The sequence below is a fragment of the Nicotiana tabacum genome, chromosome 8, assembly GCF_000715075.1.
Source record: "Nicotiana tabacum cultivar K326 chromosome 8, ASM71507v2, whole genome shotgun sequence".
NCBI lineage: Eukaryota > Viridiplantae > Streptophyta > Magnoliopsida > Solanales > Solanaceae > Nicotiana > Nicotiana tabacum.
The window spans coordinates 22,036,201-22,057,524 of NC_134087.1; the positions used below are offsets into that span (position 1 = coordinate 22,036,201).

Genomic DNA, 21,324 nt, shown 5'->3' on the forward strand with positions numbered 1-21,324 from the left:
ATACAAGGCAAACAACCAGCACACTCCTCCAAAACACAACTAAAACAGAATAACAACAACAACAAAAGAAAGAAGAGAAGTGATTGAGCCAATATAAATCCAAAAATGTTGTTATTAGTTGCATTAGTGTGTTTATTTGGGTTGCTTTTTCATTTTTACAATTCACTTTTAACAAAGCCAAGAAGACTCCAATCAGGCCTCAGAAATCAGGGGATATTTGGACCTCAGCCAACTTTTCTTCTTGGAAACATATTGGATATCAAAAAATCACGTAAGGCTGCTGCTTTCAATGGAGATTTAGACTCCCATAACTGTGGAGCAGCTCTTCTGCCTTTCTTTGATCAATGGCAGAAACAATACGGTATGTTAAATTATGTAATCGTCTCCTCTAAATTTTTAAGCTGGTGGAAATGAGAGAGTATATTTCTGTTTACTTAATTATATCTTCAACATGCTCCTCATAAACGAGCCGGTTCATTTTGATAATGTGGCGATGAGACTTGAAACTAAAACCCATTTACGCACTAGTGCCATATAGAATTAGCGTGATTTCATGTGAAAGTTTAAATTATTAAACAAAAAATACTTTTATTTAGTTAATTATGTCTTCGACATGCCTATCACACGATAAAATTTCTTTTTGATAATGGATGTACAACAACAACAATAACAATAACAACTCAGTGTATCCTACAAGTGAGGCCTGGGGAGGGTAGGATGTAAGCAGCCTTATAACCCCTAACCTGGAAGGGCAGAGAGACTATTTCCGCTAGATTCTCGGCTAAATAAAAGACGGAAGAAGCACTGATAGCAAGCAATAGCAAGACAATAGATTTAGAAAACTAAAACCAAGATACCATGTCTACTATGTGTCATACTGAATCATGTGAGCATCTCCCTTTAGGGACAAAACTACATGTCTTAAAGGGTGGTCAATTGACCATCCTTCATCAAAATATTACACTGTATATATAGATAAAATATTAAGTTTTAGAGGTATATAACTTATATGAAACACCGTTTGTCAGGAAATTTTTTTACTTCTTTCAAGTTTGAACACCTTTGGGGAAATTCTTGGCTTTGTCATTGTATCATTGTCTCACTCGGAAGTTTAAATCGAGAGAAAACACACTTATATTTATTTAATCATGTCATTCAATGTGGTGTTCATGAAAACACAACTTTCTTGATTCTCTGCTATATCAGGAATTATTGTTTTATAATCTTGATTTTTTTATTTTTTTTTTTGGATGAGCATTGAGCAGGTGATGTATTCATGTTTTCTCTTGGCAACACACTAATAATGCATGTGACACAACCAGAAATGGTAAGAGAGATTACTACTTGCACATCCCTTGACTTGGGTAAGCCAACCTATCAAGCTAAAGAGAGGGGTCCTTTGCTAGGCAATGGAATCCTAACTTCAAATGGACCTTTTTGGGCACATCAAAGAAAGATTCTTGCTCCCGAGTTATATTTGGAAAAAGTTAAGGTAAAAAGTATTTAAATTATATGGATCCATTGTAGTGGTGGCAATATGGATAAAAAGAAACAGTTATCTATCCATATTATCCACTAAAAATTGATTGGATAATAAATTTTTTAAAAACTGGTCAAATATAAATAAGAACCATATTATCCACTTGGAGAATGTATCACCAATGAATAACTAATGGGTTTAACTTTTACATTTATAAAGCCTCAAATTAGGGTTCCTCAAGATTAATAATTCTCCCAAAAGTGATCATATTCAAAAAGCTATGAATAACATGGTTTCCCTCCGCCGGTTAATACATTTTCTATTCGAATTAAATATGAGTCGGATCAGATAATTTATCCATTTTTTGCATTATCCATTTTAACCCGCCTCGACCTGCCCTCCCGTTTGCCACCCATAATCCATATTCCATAGTGTAATGACAATTTTAACACGTTGTAGCAGGCGATTCAACTCTATATTTATCGACAAAGTTATTGATATTTATGCCTTTTTGAGTTGTGCAGGGAATGATAAATTTAATACAAGATTCTGCATTAACATTGTTAAGTACATGGAATAATCAAATTGAAGCTCAAGGTGGGATTGGTGACATCAAAATTGATCCGGACATGAGAAGTTTTTCTGGAGATGTAATTTCTAAAGCATGTTTTGGAAGCAATTTTTCAAAAGGAAAAGAGATTTTCTTTAAGCTCAGAGCTCTCCAGGAAGCTGCTTCCAAAAGGGTCCTGACTACTGGAATTCCAGGCATAAGGTACATTTTTCACCAATATTGATACATATATAATATAACCATGCGTCAAGTTCACGCAAGTTGAGGTTAGCTATAAGAATTCTCACTAACCATGTCTAATTTTTCGTTCGGTAATGATATGCTAAAAATTTGATTGGTGAGTAGGGGCGGAACTAGGGTGGCGGGAGGGAGTTCAAAACCCCCTTCGCCGAAAAATTTACAATATATACAAGGTTAAAAAATATTTTTTACGTATATATAGTAGAGGTTGAATCTTCTTGGCTTATTCGATTTTTTATTTCTTTATATATTGAATTCTCCTGATGAAAATTCTGGCTCTAACAGTTGGTGAGTAGTTTTTAAAACATTAAAGGTGGCAAACTGGCTGGCTACGTCAGATCAAAATTATATTGTTCAAATTTATAATTGTCATAACCCAACCACCCAACACGAACTCAAAATGTGTTTTGCCTAAATTATGAATTTAAATTCTCTTAAATTTACATACTTTTCAATATTCTCTAAATTTTATTTTGTATGTTTGGATTTGAGTTTCAATTTAACTCACGTGTTACACTATTTGATCTATTTTGACCTAATAGTTTGATGGCTCATTTCCGGTCAACCTGTTGAGTCAAGCCAACAAACCGGTCATAATCCAACCCGTTTAAACTTGGACAAATTCAACGGGTAACTAAAAAATAGATAAATTTTGCCACCACTTACTTGGACTGAGCTGAACGAAGTTGTTCCTGAATAACTTTAACCTTCTCTAAAGCATCACAGACAAAATCAATGCCTAATAATCTAGCCTCACAGGGATCAAACCCATACAGCCATGGCCGTTCCTCATTTTTTGGCATTTTATGGCCATAAAACTAGAATTCCGCCCGATTCCCATATTTTCGTGAGCTATAGCCCTCGCCTTCCGCCGTCGGCCCGATCGCCTAAAAAATTTCCGTGACTATATAACATTTACTCATGCTCATTTCTTGGATGGAACAGGTATCTTCCTACCAAGAACAACAGGGAGACATGGACCTTAGAGAAAGAAATCAAAGAATTAATCTTGAAAATAGTGAAGGAAAGAAGGGAAGCTGGATCTGAAAAAGATTTACTACAAATGGTTATTGAAGGAGCCAGAAACAGTGAACAAATTAGCAATGATGCATTCATTGATCATTTCATAGTTGATAATTGCAAAAACATATACTTGGCTGGTTATGAAACCACTGCTGTTGCAGCTACATGGTGTCTCATGCTTTTGGCTGCAAATCCAAATTGGCAACAACGTATTCGTGCTGAGGTCCTACAAATTTGTATGGGCCGAATTCCTGATGCTGACATGATTCGAAAGATGAAACAGGTATTTACAGTGACAGATTGAGGATTTGAAGTTTATTAATTTCTTAATCTCAAGTTAATATACAATAATAACTGAATTCACAGTAAAATATTTAATTTATGAATTTAGGCTGGAAAGAATGAATGAATTCACATGAACCCATAAGATACGTGGTAGATCCGTCCCTAGGTACTTATAAGGGTTAGTTTCATAAATGATCATTGAATTAAAAGTTTTTTGCAAAATAAATTCAAAACTATATTTCACAATTTTAAAAATACATCAGTTGTAACTATATTACGCATAAAATTAAATAGCTAGAAATTTATCAATCCGGTAACAAAACTTATTGTATAAATGGCATTTTCGGCTCCAAAGTTGATGAATTTTTGGCGATTTCATTTTATGCAAAATATAGGAAAAATTGTTGTTCTTTTTGTGGTTAATATATTTAGTTTTATGACATTGCTGCAATAGAATTTTAGTTCACGGCTATAGATGTACCCGTAAAATTAGGGAAGATTAGCCACTATTTATTTTGTCATAAAGCTTTAAACTAAAAAAATTAATTTCACGACAATTCAAGACTTTGTGTCCTGAAAAATTAAACTGAAAAATTGAAATTCAAGATACATTGGCTAATTCCTAAATGATAACCCTTTAGAGTGACTACATGGTGTCACTTCTACTGTAAAATTAACCCATCATTATTACTCCAAAACCTTTAATTTTTAACTTTCTAATTAATGTTAAAATTAAATAAATTGCAATATTATATTGATTAACACATGTTAGTTTTAAACCTGATTTTGCAGTTAACAATGGCTATTAACGAATCATTGCGTCTTTATCCACCAGTAGCAGTGGTATCAAGGGAAGCCTTAAAGGAAATTAAATTTGGAGGTATTAATGTGCCTAAGGGGGTCAATATTTGGACAATAGTGACAAAATTACACACTGATCCAAAAATATGGGGAAGAGATTCTTACAAATTTAATCCAGAAAGATTTGCAAATGGAATTAAAGGTGCATGTAAATTTCCACATGTTTATATGCCTTTTGGTGTTGGACCAAGGGTGTGTTTGGGACAAAATTTGGCTATGATGGAACTTAAAATACTCATTTCTTTAATTTTGACCAAATTTTCTTTCTCTATTTCCCCAAAATATATTCATTCTCCTGCTCTGAATTTGGTTATTGAGCCTGGAAATGGTGTGTATCTATCAGTGAAGAAGCTGTGATCAAATGGAGCTCGGATTTGATTGAGTGTTAGCTCACTTGGTGAACTTTCTGTCTTTCACAGTTGAGGTGGAGGGTTCAAACCTCACATTCTCTCCCCCTTTCTCCATCCTCTCCCTCGATGCAATTACTTTTTTTAAGAAAAAGTGGAGCTCGGATACTAATTTTCCATTAGTTTTTTTTATTGTGCGTATTTATGCAACAATATAGCTATGTATAAGTTTTGGTGCAAAATAAAATAATAAAAGAAAAGAATATTGATTTTTATTCTTATGTCATTCTACATATTTTTACATGGTTTCAGTAAATAAATGCAAGTCGCATCAATTTTATCACAGTATATACTAAAGAACCACGGTCATGGCTGTCTATTGTAATGCTAGCAAATACATGTATGGAGTTGAATGTAAAATTGTATAACTTGCTTTTCTCTCTTAATATATTTAATTTAATGACAATGGTATCCGAGTCAGGTTTTCTCTCGCTTAATAGTCTAAGTATATGAATCAATTTTATCACTTTATACCAAGATCAATTTTAAATGCCAGAGGGTTGTTGATTCCTAGAACACGGGAATTAAAATTAGATGCTCATGTGCCATAAATTAAGTTTAATTAGTATAATAAAGCATATTTGGTAAAACATTTATATATTTCCTAATACGTTGTTATTAGATTAGCTACCAAATATATAAACAATGAATTTCTCAATATTTCGGCATTATCCAGCCATGTAGAGATTGTTGTAAGCATCATCAAATAATCAATTACAATCACCAATTTAGACATTTGAGCTATAATACATAAGTATACATAAGAGATTGTTCACCGGATAGGGTATGTTTTTCAAGTGAAGCCCGGTGCATCTCGTATTCACGCAGGGTTCGCGAATAGCCGCACCCCTAGGGCATGATGGGGTAAGTTTCTACCAAACAAAATTGTAAACTTCAATAATTTTTTTTGGGCCTCAAATAAGTATTAAAGCACTAGGAAAGAGAGGGAGTTCAGAGTTTTGCGGAAAAGATGGATTACATATGGTTATTGTGCGCTTTTGAAGCACCCTTTGGCTCTCAGTTAGTTAGACTCTTTGAATGATTCAGTAACAGTCTAAAAACAAGAGTTGAATTGCTAACGTATTACACTGTGGTATGGTAGATAGAGAAAAAACAACAAACGAATTAAGGAGAAACCCTAACTGCAATCTTCACTTTTCAACACAACACAAAAACAAACGGCAGATCCAAAACTGCTATAGTAAAGTAGAACGAACAAAAATACATAGTATCAAAAAAGAAGCAAATTGATCAAGATACAGGGACCCAATTGTTGTCACTTCGACCTCATACACAGTAAGATCATTTTTATTTTTTTCTATACTTGGAGTTTCGAATCTATGATAGTTTATGTGGGTTCAACTGAATACTATTGCTTTTAATTAGTTAGAACTATGTACAAAAAAAAAGATAGTATAGATAATTAGATCACACTTATTCTAAAGTCACTATAAATCTTGAATTCGCTTTACCTGGATAACCGCATGCATCTTTGCATGCATGTCCATTGAACTTTTTTTTTTTGTCGTTGTTTCGTGGAGGAAATGGTTTCAGAATCTTCGGTGGAGAAAAAGCAAAAGGCCAACCTTGGTCGCAATGATTCTTCTTCGTCATCATCAACAGATGAAAATGACTTTAGACGCCCTGTACACAAGAAGTTTCACCTCTTTGGCCGTCATAAATCTCTTCACGCTGCTCTAGGTGGTGGCAAACGTACGTTTCCTCAACTTCTAATTAATTCTTGTGAGTCATGTCCATTATTGAGTTTTCAATTTCAATGGTCTTTTAAAGTTTGAGGGTGGGTCTATTTTTTCCCTTATTATATTATCTCGATTCTCGAGCATATATATGATCCTTTAAGTTTCGCCTGCTGAACTAGAAGTGCTCAACTTTTGCAAACTTAAAGGATCATGCATGTTACGAGTACTATAGTAAGGACGAAATAACACTTGCCCCCAAACTTAAGGGACCATTTGGGTTAAAGACTCTACTTTTTTGGTCATTCTTGAGTTCCCTTAAGTAACTGATTAACTGTTACTGATGCTGAAATGAATGGATCAGTGGCTGATATTTTACTGTGGAGGAACAAGCAGATATCAGGAGGATTATTTGCTGGTGCAACTATCATATGGTTTCTGTTCGAGTGGATTGGTTATCATTTGCTCACTTTTATTTGCCATTCACTCATAGTTTCCTTGGCCATCTTGTTCTTTTGGTCCAATCTCTCCCTCTTTGTCAACAAGTTAGTTCACTTCCCTTTGCCTAATTACAGTTCTCACTTTGCTTTATGCTGCTACTTTCAGTTTTTCAATTGCCTCCCAATTAATGAGTTTAAGTTATATACATCGTCAAAAAAAGATTTTTTTACACTTGGGTCACTATGGCATGAGCCATCACGACTACGTGTAATTTTGGTTCGTGACAACTGTCGCCGCCGTCATTGTCTTCAGCGAAGCAGTTTGGCCGGCGGCCCTAATATTCAGCCATAATTGAGCAGGAGCCGCAGCCCTAGGTTGTAGCCGTTACCAATGGTAGGGGCCAGGGCAAGGCTAGATCCCAGCCTAGAGCACGTGCAGTGGCACCTACAGCTGCTTACGCTTGTGCTAGAGCAGCGTTAGTCGAGCCCTACATTTTAAGGAGGTTTACATGTAAATATTCTTGGAGTGACCTAATAGTGTAAAAAATTATTTATATCGCCGATGAGTATAACTTAAGAGTCTTCTGGTTAATTGTTACTACAAAACTAAATTTCATGGCAGGAGTTTAATAGAGTTTCCAAAGATTGAATTGCCAGAAGAACTGTGGACGCAAGTGGCTCTCCTGCTGAGGGATCAATTCACCTGTGCATTTGGTATTTTTCGGGAAGTAGCATCTGGAAATGATTTGAAGAAGTTTCTTTATGTACCAATTTCCCACACCCTGAACTTTGTTAATTTTACCTTACTCTTGAAAATTTTCTATTGTGACAAGTTCATATGATTATGTGTCCATCTGCAGGCAATTTTTGGCTTGTGGATTGTTTCCATTGTTGGAAGGTGGTTCAATCTTCTGACCCTTGTATACATCAGTAAGTTATCTATACGCTTCATTTTGTTTCTGTTGGCTGCAGAAGCCTAACTTATGAAATTTCCTCACTGCTATGTGGAAATGCAGTGGTTTGGTCCTTGTATTACCTGTTTTTCTTATCTCCCAATATGGGCATGCCCATGTGTAGTTTTTACTTAACACTACAGTGTAAAATTCAGGTCACCTAAAAAATAAGTACATGTAGCCAGGGGCGAAGCTACGTAGCCCCAGACCACCCTTCATCGAAAAATTACACAGTATATATAGGTAAAATATTAGATTTTAGTGGTATATAAAATATATTGAATACCCTCATCGAAGATTTTCTTTTACTTCTTTCAAGTTTGAACACCCTAGATGAAATTCCTGACTTCGCCACTGCATGTAGCCATCCCATAATAAATGAGATTAATAAACTGGAAAATAAGGCATGTAACTTGTGATAACAGGTTAAAATACAATGTTATTGGGTATAGGTTAATAGCCGGTTTGTCCAAGTTTCTTCAAGGCCAATGTTTTTTTTTTTTAATTTAAAAAATATTTTTTTTTTCAAAGTTGAAGTGTTTGACCATGATTTTAGAAGGAAAAAAAAGTACTTTTGAGTAGAAGCGGAACAAGTACTTCTCTGAAAAGCACTTTTGAGAAAAATACACTTAGACGCAATTTTTAAAAACTTGGCCAAACACTAATTGCTTCTTAGAAGTGCTTTTCAAATTAATTAGTCAAACACAAATTGCTTCTCACCAAAATTAATTTTGAGAAAAATAGTAGTACTTTTTTTTTTTAAAATAAAAGCATTTCTCAAAATATGCTGATTTTAGAAGCTTGGCCAGACAGGCTATAAATCCAGTAGCTGAAAGCATTTTTACCGCTCTGTGTTCCAATCTATAATTAACGTTATATAGATGACAGATTCAACTGTTATATTACAGTAGGCAGTTAAAACACTGCAGTTTTACATTGTTTGTCAATAGTCATTTACCAATATAACCAATTGTTCATTTTTTGGACAGTAATTGTCATGCTGTTGACTGTACCATTTTTCTATGAGAAGTATGATGATCAAGTAGATGCCTATGGAGAAATGGCCATTAAAGAGCTCAGAAGACAATACAGTCAATTGGATGAGAAAGTTCTTAAGAAACTACCAATTCCTTTCCTTAAAGACATTAAACAGGACTGATGAAACTCTTCTCTCAGACAGATATTGCTTCACTTCAAGAATACAATGCAGCCTTCAACTTATTTTTGTATTGGGGAGAGGTCATGAGACAGGACATGGCGCGACTTCAGCTTTCCGAGGACATGACCCTTGATAGGAAGGTGTGGAGGTCGAACATTAGGGTTGAAAGTTAGGAGGTAGTTGAGCGTTTTTTTACTTTGTACTGGGCGTGAGGCTAGTCTGATAGTATTTTGTCTTAGACTGCTAGTGCTTCATGTTGTGTTCATACTATTTTTCCATTTTCATAGTACCGTGCCATTGTCACTGGTAGTTGTTATTGCTTTTTCCATCTATTTTCTAGTTCTTACAATGCTAATATTATCTTTCTAGTCTCTGTTGTTGTTACTGATCTATTGTCTCTTTTCGTCTTCTTGAGCCGAGGATCTATCGGAAACAACCCCTCTACTCCTCCGGAGTAGGGGTAGGGTTTGCGTACACACTACCCTCCCCAAACCCACTTGTGGGATTTTACTGGGTTATTGTTGTTGTAAGCAGTCCTAAATGTTACAAAACTGAGTTTCATCTTGCAATATTGGCTAATTTATCCACCCGTTCTATTCCTTTCTTTTACACGTTTATTGGTTGAGTTTCACTTCTATACATAGATAGAGTAAAAAAATTGTTACACTAACAAATACGACTACCGGCAATTTCCATGAGAACAACAATATTTGATATAATATGGGGTAATCGACAACTAAATGCATAAAACAGATCAAAGGTGATCAGCCAAATAAACACAGTAGACCTGCAAGTTAAAATGGAATGGCATACAGGAAATTGGGATGGAATAATTTGGTGGAAACTAACAAAAATCTCTTAATTCACATCAGAAAATTTAGAAGCAACGAAAAAGAACCTTGAAAAAGAATATTCAGTTGCTAGACAAGCTCGATGTATGCCATTGGTGCATTGTCCCCTCGCCTCGGTAGAGTTCTTATTATCCTAGTGTATCCTCCGTTCCTCTCCCCATATCTGTCTGGGACTTCAGCAAACAATGCGTGCACTATCTGCTTCTCGTAGATGAATCCAAGGGCTTGCCTTCTCTTATGAAGAGAACCATCCTTTGCCATTGTAATCATTTTGTCAACATATTTTCTAACTGCCCTGGCCCTCGCTTTAGTGGTCTTTATACGCCCATGCTTGAGGAGTTGAGTCGTGAGACCTCTCAAAAGTGCCCGACGCTGGTCAGGAGGTCTATTCAGTTTGGGCACCTTCCTACCATGTCTCATGGCAAAAACTCGGCCGCCATTATCAATTACGGTGAATGAGTGCTCAAAACTTGTTGAATCTGCAATATAGATATATTAAAGGTGTAAGAATGGTAGAGCAATACAACTCAAACATGCAAAAGCTGCAAATAGGAAAATAATTTTTTTTTTTGATAAGGTAAGTAAATTGCATTAGAAAAGGCATCAAGAAGATGCAGGTTTACAAGAAGAATCAATATCTAGCTCCAAGTAAAATAAACTTCTACAAAGGCAAGAATAGAATTAAGAAAATAAGTAATTTTCGAAGATAAGAAAGCCTCCTTTACGCAAATTGGTACTGTTCCATAGATCGAATGCATCAAGGGAGTGCCTTCGAACCAATGGCGGAGGCAGGAATTTTAATCAAGTAATTCAAAAGAAAAATGATCTCTTGCGTCTAGTGGATTCAATAAAGGGCAACCTGATGCACTAAACTCCCGCTATGCGCGGGGTCTGAGATTTTTCACCTATATGCACAGTATAGTTTTTCAGCAAAGGGTAAACAATTAAACATGGCTATGCCGTTACTTCCAACTCCACAAAATAAGATAAATTGGGTTCCCTTAAACGAAAAAGAGTCAACTTTTGTGCCTTCACATGCAATGGGAAACAAACTAATACACTATGCAGCAATTTCAATTGGATGCCAATACCCACTCAGAAACACTAACATAAGACCAAAAAAAAATTGTACACATAACCAGGCAATGGCGGAGCCAGAATTCTAATACAATTCAAATATTGCAAGAATGCAGCATCTTAGATTAGAACTTGCAACATAAAGCAAATTTCCAGCCAGATTTGTCCGTACACTAGAAGCTTCCTTATGTTAAATGAATTCAACAATTTACATCTACAACAATAACTAAGTCTCAGTCACACTCCCTTGGTGCGGCCCTTTCCCAGACCCTACGCGGGATGCTTTATGCATAGGAGTGACATCTAATTAAGTCTCAGTCACAAACACATTGGGGTGGGCTCAACAATTTATGAATTAAAAAGTTTCAATACATGTAGCTCCACCCTAGCAGCATGAGTAATCCAATGCCTTCGACTTGAACTCTATATATACACAGTTGATTTTTTTTTCTTAAAAGAAAAAGAATTATTCAAAATAATGAATACATCTCTTTCCACAATAGTATATAAAAAAAAATTACCCTGGGAAGAAAGGGACAAGAGTGGATGGAGGGGAGCAAGACCGACGAAGGAGTGTAGAAGTCTGGAACTGGACTTGGGCTTGCAGATCCTGAGACGAGAAGGGGATGGCCCACAAGAGAATCGAAGTGAAGAGCTCGAAATTGGTTGAATTGAAGGAAGTGCAGATTTCAGACAAGACATGCTCCAAGTCGTAGAAGCTGAAGCCATATCCGAGGTTTGCTTTCTTGGTCACTGGTTATGTTTTCGGGATGAGTTGTGGGTTTATCTGAATGGATAAGTGATTTTTGGTACCTCAATTTTGCTCTATGTTTTCCCTCCGCCCCTATTACTTTTGCTTCTGTTATTTTTTGACTTGATTACGGTCTATTTGGTTCTTTTTTTTATTTTATTTTTTTAAAGAAAAAAATAACGTAAATTTGTATGCACTCAAGCTATTTCTCCGTGTATCTATGCCTTTCTATTAGTACATAACTCTCTATCATGACTTATGTGGATAGAAAAAAATCATCCTAATATTTTTTGTTTTCTATTTCAATTTCAACGTACTATAAATAATCGTTCATGGTTTTTATTTACTTTATTAATAGCTAGTTCACACTTTTTTTGTGCTTTCTCAGTTGCTTAATTTGGACTGGCAAAATTCTCTTCAATTTGCATTTACAACTTCTTCATCAACTCTTATTAAAGTATATATGATTAGAGAGAACACACTTTTAATTATTTCATTGTATTTTCAATACGTTCTCTCGCGTGTAAATTTTTCTCTCTAATTGTTCTCCAGAAAAGGTTATACGAGTAGTAGCGGCGAAGCCACATATAGAATAATCCTTCACGAAAAAATTACAATATGTAGTTAGGTAAAAATTTCTTTTTTATGTATATATATACTCCCTCTATTCCAATTAATGCCTTGTAATTTTCTTTTTAGTTTGTCTCAAAAAGAATATCATACTCCTTTTCTAAAAACAATTTAATTTTACTAGAAGAAATTGTCTTCTCTTTATTATATCGAACTTTTTAAGGTGGTAAGGTGTTGCTTGCCAATTTTAACAAAGGATACTGCATAAAACTGTCGGTGGATTAGCTCTATCACAGCCTTTATAATATAGTAATAATATCTACTAGTATTAGTTTGAAAAAATAATACTCCAGTATACAAAATAATACAAGTGATTCCATATCTGACTCTACTTAAAAAGTAATACGAAGTAAACATCAATTTGAGAAAGAAATAAAGTCTTAGAATCTCATTGCCCTAAATACAAACTTATGTATAAGCCGAATTGTGATAATACGTCCATATTGTTTGCCATTGTGTATATATAGAAACTTTTTGTGCTATATATGTAATCTATTTCTCTACGAAAAAGCTAGAGTTAATTACTCAAATTAAAGTGGAAGAAAGATCGATATATTCCCTGATGAAATGGGGTCGTCCCCCGATTAATCTTGTTTTGTCAAATAACAACAACAAACCCAGTGAAATCTCATACGTGGAATTTGGAGAGGGTAATGTGTACGCAGACCTTATTCTTAACTTATGAAGGAAAAGAGGTTGTTTCCGATAGACCCTTGGCTCAAGAACAGTAAAAAGGACACAATAAACAAACAATAACAATGGCAAGGAAATAAGACAACGGAAGCAAATGGCACAACATGTAATAACAAAGATCTAGGAATGCGAAGCTATAAGAGAAGTGCGAAAACTACCGATAATAATAACACATCGTGTAACAACAAGGAACTAGGAATAGGAGAATACAAGACTAGTACTAATACTACTAGTACGACTAGAAGAGACTCTCGGCTACGTATTAACTCACTAATTCTGGACTTTCACACAGTTTTATTGAAGATTATATTCTCGGTAAGCTGAAGTAGTGCCATATCTTGTTTTGTCAAATATATTGTCTCAAACGTCTTTCGGATATATTGTCAATGTCACCTCCACTAATCATCATATCATCACCTAATTATTATGGACCCTCAGTTGTGAAGCTTTTTTGTCCTACTTTATAATATCACTATGCTCTTAATCATCGAATTATCTACACAATAAGTAGAAAAATGTATGAGTTAATTTATATACACTAAATGTATAAAAGATCACACTATCAGGTCATACAAGTAAATGTGACCTGAATGGTGATAGTTATATTTTTTTTTTTCCGCTATCCATTTATATAAGGGCCCGTTTGGCCATAATTGTTTTTACTTTTTATCAAAAACAAAAATTCACTTTATTCAGAATCAGTGTTTGGCCATAAAAATTTCAAATTTCACTTGAAGTTGAATTTCAGAATTTTTCGGAAATTTGAAAAACTCCAAAAAAATGATTTTTTAAAATTTTCTCTTCAAATCACTCACAAAAATTCAAAAACATCTCCAAATTGTATTCATGTCCAAACACAGCTCTAATTTTCAAATACCATTTACACTTGTTTTTCGAAATTTCATAATTCTTATGTCCAAATGCCCACTAAGTTACACTCAAGATATATTAGTGACGAAGTGGGATTAAAAGCAATTGATGTAGTTTCCATTTTGTTGAATGAACTTTCCCCAATGAAAATGACAAGGGGAGATAATAATAGTGTTATTACAACCTCCAATATCTTACGATTAAGATGTCTAAAGATTTTTCTTTTCTCCAGCTAATTTTCTTGGACCCCTTTTGTAATTTGCTAGACCCCATGTTTTACTTTGTGCCTTTAAATACTCAGTTAATTAAGTTCATTTGCTTTAATTTCAACCAAAAATAAATACCAAAGACTGCTTTAAATTGATGTTTTTCATGGGTTCAACAAACAAGAAGAACAAACATATGCCATGTTCAGCATGTAAGTTTCTTCGTAGACGCTGCACTCAGGATTGCATTTTCTTGCCTCACTTTCCTACTGCTGAACCACAAAAATTTATTGCTGTTCATCGCATTTTTGGTGCTAGCAATATCAGCAAAATTTTACAAGTAAGTAGTTCAAAAGTTTTAACTTCTTTTTTCTTAATTAATGGCTATCTACTACCTGATAACTCTGCCAAGCAAAGGTTAGCCAAAAATGAGAAGAAATCACCGAGCATTTTTGTCTGTTTGGATTTGTACCATAATGTTTAACTTTACATCATAATGCAACGCCAAGAGTGCTCAAGTGTAAAAGAACAAGACTTCTGAACTTTATACTCCCTCCGTCTCAAATTATCTGTCGTATTTGTAGCAGGAGATACCAGTGGATAATAGAGAAGATGCAGTGATTAGCATGGTTTATGAAGCTACAGCAAGACTCAGAGATCCAGTTTATGGCTGTGTGGGCATCATTTCTGCCGTCCAGAAACATGTCTTTCACTTACAATCCGAGTTAAACGAAGCTTTAGCTGAAGCAATGTTTCTCAGAACCCAGTTATCCGATGCTTTATCCTTACCCTCTCTGATTGAAGGTTCTCCATTCACCCCCGAGAACCATGAGTTTCTCCATTTCCAGAAGCCGAGTGAGCAAAATGCATATGCTAATGCCTCGGACGCCTTGCTTCTACTTCCAGAAGCTGCAGATCACTACTGTCTCCAAGGAACTGAAGTTCTTCCACTGCCTTACTTGGACATATAGTTTTCTTGTATGGACAACAAAAGACTGTCAATATTTGCCTTCAATTCAACACCTTGGGATTTAGTAAAGGCAATGTACCAAAGCTGCAGATATACTAGTTTCTTCATGCTTCGAACCTCTGAATGAAAAAAGATTTTAAGTAGCATACACTGAACACAAAAAAGTTGTTTACACTATCAGTGCAATTTAATAGGAGAATCAACAGATCATAGCAAGTTCTCACTCTATTTTCCAGGTGATAATACCTCGCTTAATATGAAGAGTTATATATCGTAGTAGGTCAATTTTCCCTGATAGTGAAAGTATATATACACAATCAGTGCATAAAATCTAAGCTTTTCAGAACAAACTTTATAAAGCCGGTCAGTAGAGCAGGTCAATAACCCACGAACTGCAGCTGATTAATGAAATTATACACTATCTGTACTGCACGAAACTGAAATCAATTAACTGTCTGATGACAATTTCCAACAAAATGAAACTATGAAAGAAAGGTCTCCGCAAAGTGCTTGTAAAAGACCTAGACACTCAAGTCAAATAAAACCTTCCAGCAGGATTGTAGTCAGTATCACTAACTGATGTTATCGTGGAGAGAACAATACATTCAAGATCATTGATATAGCATCAATATCAAGCATCAATACTGCACACAGTTCAATTAACACCTGTATGATAACAATTTCCCACAAAATTAAACTATGGCGAAAGCCCTGTAATAAGGGCTTGTAAAGCCCTGGCATTCTAGTCAAAAAGAACTTGTAAAATCGTCTTTGGCCTACTTTTTATATAAATGACAGGGGTTATTTTCGAAATACCAAAAATTCAAAATCATTGATATAGCATCAGTATCTAGTTACAACTTCAAAAATATATGAGAGGCTAACAACTTCAGAGTAGGAGCTTTGAAGGAATTGCAATGGTTAGAACTACTTTCTAAGCCTATGTTGTAAGAGAAGAGTTCAGTAATACAACCTTCAAATTACAACGTAAAATCAGGGACAATTGTCAACAGCTGAGATATTCACCCTCCGCTAAGAAAATGAAGGGCTTACATTGGTTGAAAGGTAAAAGTTTAGTGAAGTTATAATTATGTGAGAAGGTGAGGGTCAAAGAGAGGATGATCAGACCAATGTGATTTAGTGACCGCGTAAAAGATCCTCAGCTTCCAGCTCCACCCCTAACCGATGTTTCATGGAAGCTTGACTACTTACTGGTACTCTGATTTTCTTTTGTAATTCCACAAACCTCTGAATATCAAAATTATACTTCTTGATCAGCTTCCTCTGCCTTGAGAGGAAGAGCCTCTTCAACACATCTTGGTATGACGGGTCTCTAGAAGTAACAAGGAAATAAGCATAACCTACTACTATCCCAGTAGTAGTTGTGAAAAAAGCAATTGGTTCCATCACATCCCAAGAGAATTCCCAGAACGTTAGACGGAAGAAGAGACCGACTTGCAAAAGGCCAGCTCCTAACCCAGTCCATAAAATGCGACGCACCTGTTTATGTGCAAGCTCATCAATTTTATTCATCTTCTCCTGCAGAATCTTTAGTTCATCTATCGTGGGGTCATCATCGGGTAGAAGTGCTAGGGGAACTGCCTTTCTAATTTCATCCACTACCTGAAACAAAAAAGAAGAAAATAAAATTGGAGATTTCCATAGTGATAAAGCTTTTAAGAGGGCTGGCTAGAAATGGACATTTATTAAGAAATGTCTCTCAAATCCATATTCAGAAACCACCAAGTATGCATTTAAAACTCACACATTTTTTACTTTATCAGGTAACAAGATTAAGCAATAAATTTCTAATCAAAGAAAGCAAAGTTGAAATCTTTCAAGATTTTCTACTTCTCCCTCACTCATAAAATTAGAAAAGAAGTAACTGCATGCTGTTATGCATATTCAGAAAAATAAGTAATTCAAACATGACATGTCCCTGCAAAACTAAGCATCTTTAATGTGGTGCTTATGCTTTCCCAAGCTGAAGGTCTATTGGAAACATCTTCTCTATCGTCACAAGGTAGGGGTAAGGTCCGCGTACACACTACCCTCCCCAGACCGCACGGTGTGGGTTAATTCTGGGTATGTTGTTGTTGTTGTAAGTAATTCAAACATGACATGTCCCTGCAAAACTAGGCATCTTTATACCACCAACTAATGGACTGAGAATCGAACAAATTATGGGTACTATGAGACAATGTCCGCAATAAGGTGGTTAAAGAATGCCCAAACTAAGGAGAGTTTGTTCTCCACAATTCTAATAATCTTGCTTACTGAAAGCTTATTCAATAAGTTTCAGCACACAACCAGCATATCAAACATCATAAATCTCCAATCACCACCACCAACCCCCTGCCAGACTGCCCCTCACCTTTCTTTGTGTCTCATGAATTCTCAAATCAAAAACAGGAATTCACACTGGTTGGCGAAATTTTAACCGCTAAAAATATGACTGATATAAGGAAACCATGCTTAATCGGAACACACTAACTGATACAACCTCACATCATCTGATTGACACCATTTTCCCAAATTAGTAACGCCGTTTTCCAGATGTAATTAACATTCATTAACCGTTTAACAGCTTACTCCTAGGATATAGGCCTTCATTATAAGCGCGTAATGAAGGCAGGCAGAAAAAGCAGAACAATTGAGCAAAGCCAGAGAAACTCTGCTGTTTTTCATGTTGGTTGTTGATAATTAGCAGATGCCAATGGTTGTATGTTTTGTTTCTTTACCCCTTATATGTTACAGTTTCTCCTCACAGAAACCAACCTCATTCCCAATCCCAAAAGGGAAACAAATATTTCAGCTTCAGAAGCCAATGAAACCTTACGCCAAATCAATAATTCCCCAAAGATCTCTCCTTTTTCATGTGTTTTCTTTAGATATTACAGCCATACAATCTAATTCTTACATGCTAATCGTCAATTAAACACCTTTTTACACTACCTCACCTCCCAAAACAACAATAATAACAACAACAACGCCTCAGTTCCAATAAGTTGGGGTTGGCTATATGAATCCTCATTGATCACTTACTCCATTTCAACTCTCCACATGCCAATATTATGCATAAACAAATAAAAAGCATTAGTAAGGAAAATCAGTATCCTATCCCACATCTTAGATGCCAATGAAACCAAACGCCAAATCAATATTCCCCAAAGATCTCTCCTTTTTCATGATATCTTCAGATATTACAGTTAGACAACGTTAATCTTAGACAAGAATCATCAATCAAACACCTTTTTACACTACCCCACATCCCAAAACAGCAACAACAAAAATCAAAATAAATCCACAAAGATAAAAATAAATCAGGATAATAAAAATACCTTATCAGGATGAAGGTAAACTTTATCTCTGAAGAGCAAAATGACACCAGCTTCGTCAAGTACTCTAGCAAAACCAACCGCCTCATCACGCGTTTTAGCCACACCCATTTTTTCACAAGCTTTTAACAGCTCACTGTACCCAATAACCTCAGTATTCTCCATCCCTAATTTCCACTTCAGCTCCTCAACATTCACCAATCTCATCAACCTCTTAGCTTCCTCGTGCGTAATAAAATCCCCATTATTCACATTATTCTTGTTTTCTCCATTCCCTGTTGAAACTGAGCTGAAATAGTACCCACCCATCAATCGGGTCGACCCGCAAAAACACCCGGATCGATACTCCATAACCGAAATGGGAAATGTTCTTGTCCCATAACTGATAGACGCTGATGTAACAGTACGTTTCAATAAATTAAACGAAGTTCTCCACATTTTGCTAATACATAAAATAAAATTGAGAATAATGTGAAAGCGTTTATATATTTCAAGAGCTGATCTTGATATTTTTTGGAAAGAAGAGAAGGGTTTATAAATACGAGAATGACGGTCTGTTGAAACGGAGCAACGAAAGCCACCAATGAGAGAGAGAAGTGGGGATTTTGATTTTTGATGGGCCGGCCTAGTTTTTATACATTAGTATAGTATAGGAAGAAGAAAGAGGTAGGAGAGCGTAAATCGGAGTAGGGTAGGGTTTTGAGGCACGTATTTAACACGGTAGTGTCTCTTTTTTGGAAGGCCTGGGTCTTAAAGCTTTTACTCGGATGGGATTAATGTGATTGAACTCATAAATTTTAAATTTATTTTTGCATCTAAAGAGAATTTGGTTTGATGGACAAGAAAATATAAAGGCAAAAATCACTTTTAACTCGTGCTAAAAATTATTTATATTAAATAATTATAAAAATATATAAAATATATAAAATATATATATATATATATATATATATATATATATATATATATATATATATGCATATAAAAAATATATTTTTTAACTATTATTTTAAGAACGACTAAATAATATTATTTGCTCAAAATATAACCCGAGTTAATCATCATACCAAACTTTGTATTATATGATTAATTAGTTTCGGTATCAAATTTATGTAGTACTAATACTACTTTACATATATGACTTTAAAATACATAGAGATTTGACTTTGTAATTAGCTATTTCCTTTATCGCAATTTATGTGATGGAGATCGAATTTCGAAAGTCAAATTCAGACAAAAATCTATAAATTTTTTGAAATAAAATTTATATATTTGAAAACTATGTAACAAGTATTATAAGTCACTATAATTAACGATTCAAAATATCTAAAAACAAGTGAAAATATTACGGCCAAAGAGAAACTCGTGCCACATAAAAGCAGGGGCGGAGCGAGCCTACTAGGTGTGGGTTCGATCGAACCCAGTCACTTTTTTTAGACATTGTATTTTTATCAAGAAATTCACTAAATATGTATAAATATTTAATTGCGAACCCAGTAACAAAGACGAGCTATAGATTCCACGACAAATTCGGAACTCATAAACTTTAAATCCTAACTCCGCGTAAAAAGAGGATGATTGGTGTCGAGGAGGAGAAAGAGAGACGACCCTCCTTATTTTATTAATAAACTAAATAATTACTCGATCATGAAGAATCCAATAGCAAATGTGCAGGAATAAGATAACGCTAATACACTTGATTTAATTAAGTTTGCTTTTATATAAAATAAAATAAAATAAGAATCTTATTGTCTGGATAGTTGGCATGCCTTTCCTTGATATGTCTTTGTTGACCAGAAATGGGAGAAAACATACTGACCGCAGAAACTTTGTGATTTTTTTTTAAGAGTTTAAGTTACAATAATGTCAGCGTAAAAATATTCATGTGATCGTATTATTTAAAAGATAATTGCTTGTAACCAATTATCTAAAAAAAATGTGGGTTGATCACTTGATTGAACAAACATGTGTTTGTCAAAGAAAATCTAAATATATTTTGGCAAAATTTATGGTCAAATGGGTCCCAGGTGAAAATTGCAAACGAAAAAGAAAGCTATTTTTTTCTACTATTTTGGAATGTGGCTTTCTTTAAAAATAAATTTGTGTAACAAACCGCCGAAAAAAGATGTAATCACGAAACGGGGTTTTCAACTTCCTCGAGGGTGTGCTTGGTTGGTCTATGACTATATGTTAAGTTGTTAACAATATAGTAATTTTGACTGCCTTCCTCTTCCTTATCCACCGTCTTCTATGACACATCTTTGAGTGTCATCTTCATATTCTGTTGCATAACTTGAAAAAATTGGCATGTGTAGCTTAATCAGATAAGTAATTAAGACCTTAGGCCAATAATGTATAGTGCGGTACTGATTGTATGGGTTCAAATTTGGACGACCACGACCGATTGATGAATACGACAAATGACGAGACCTTGTAGCTCGACGTCCTGTGGAGGACGACAGATAAGTGATCAGAGATTGCGTAACTTTTACAGTAGTGTAGATCCAATATGGGGCATTAGGAATATTCTTTCGAATATTCCCTACAATTTGTCTTTTAGGGCTTAGAAGGGGTTTGTCCCTTATATATAGCGGGAAAAACAACCTTGTAGGGGGCTCTTTTTTTTTTTTTTTTTTTTTTGCTTTTCCAGCTAAAAACACTGAATGTAACACTTGTCTACATAAACGATTGGTATCGTTAATGTTCGATCATTCATCTTCACAAGATCCAGAAATATTATTCAATGTGTTCATCTTATATACCCATTGTTCCAGAGATTATTATACTTAGCTAAGATTTACCCCTTCATTTTCTTTAATTGA

At 35.0% G+C, this 21,324-nt stretch overlaps 5 protein-coding genes across 5 annotated transcripts; 3 read left to right on the top strand and 2 right to left on the bottom strand.

Moving 5' to 3' along the window:
* On the top strand, positions 1-5,040 carry LOC107821643 (cytochrome P450 714C2-like). The gene is made up of 5 exons (XM_016648078.2): positions 1-361; positions 1,266-1,492; positions 2,005-2,252; positions 3,237-3,597; positions 4,392-5,040. Exons 1-5 carry the CDS (start codon positions 106-108, stop codon positions 4,815-4,817), a joined length of 1,518 nt encoding a protein of 505 aa, XP_016503564.2. The 5' UTR covers positions 1-105; the 3' UTR covers positions 4,818-5,040.
* Positions 5,041-5,903: 863 nt separating this feature from the next.
* LOC107821648 (reticulon-like protein B2) lies at positions 5,904-9,486 on the top strand. The gene is made up of 6 exons (XM_016648085.2): positions 5,904-6,163; positions 6,409-6,580; positions 6,929-7,109; positions 7,627-7,768; positions 7,865-7,934; positions 8,947-9,486. The coding sequence occupies exons 2-6, from the start codon at positions 6,412-6,414 to the stop codon at positions 9,114-9,116; spliced, it is 732 nt and encodes a 243-aa protein (XP_016503571.1). The 5' UTR covers positions 5,904-6,163; positions 6,409-6,411; the 3' UTR covers positions 9,117-9,486.
* A 340-nt stretch (positions 9,487-9,826) lies between these two features.
* On the bottom strand, positions 9,827-11,810 carry LOC107821645 (50S ribosomal protein L17, chloroplastic). Its single transcript, NM_001326081.1, has 2 exons — positions 11,566-11,810; positions 9,827-10,446 (listed from the first exon to the last, which is right to left on the bottom strand). Exons 1-2 carry the CDS (start codon positions 11,771-11,773, stop codon positions 10,037-10,039), a joined length of 618 nt encoding a protein of 205 aa, NP_001313010.1. The 5' UTR covers positions 11,774-11,810; the 3' UTR covers positions 9,827-10,036.
* Positions 11,811-14,325: 2,515 nt separating this feature from the next.
* LOC107821646 (calcium uniporter protein 5, mitochondrial-like) lies at positions 14,326-19,151 on the bottom strand. Its single transcript, XM_016648082.2, has 2 exons — positions 18,506-19,151; positions 14,326-16,787 (listed from the first exon to the last, which is right to left on the bottom strand). Exons 1-2 carry the CDS (start codon positions 18,938-18,940, stop codon positions 16,302-16,304), a joined length of 921 nt encoding a protein of 306 aa, XP_016503568.1. The 5' UTR covers positions 18,941-19,151; the 3' UTR covers positions 14,326-16,301.
* LOC107821647 (LOB domain-containing protein 4-like) lies at positions 14,352-15,165 on the top strand. Its single transcript, XM_075220236.1, has 2 exons — positions 14,352-14,672; positions 14,779-15,165. The coding sequence occupies exons 1-2, from the start codon at positions 14,352-14,354 to the stop codon at positions 15,163-15,165; spliced, it is 708 nt and encodes a 235-aa protein (XP_075076337.1).
* Positions 19,152-21,324: the final 2,173 nt, after the last annotated feature.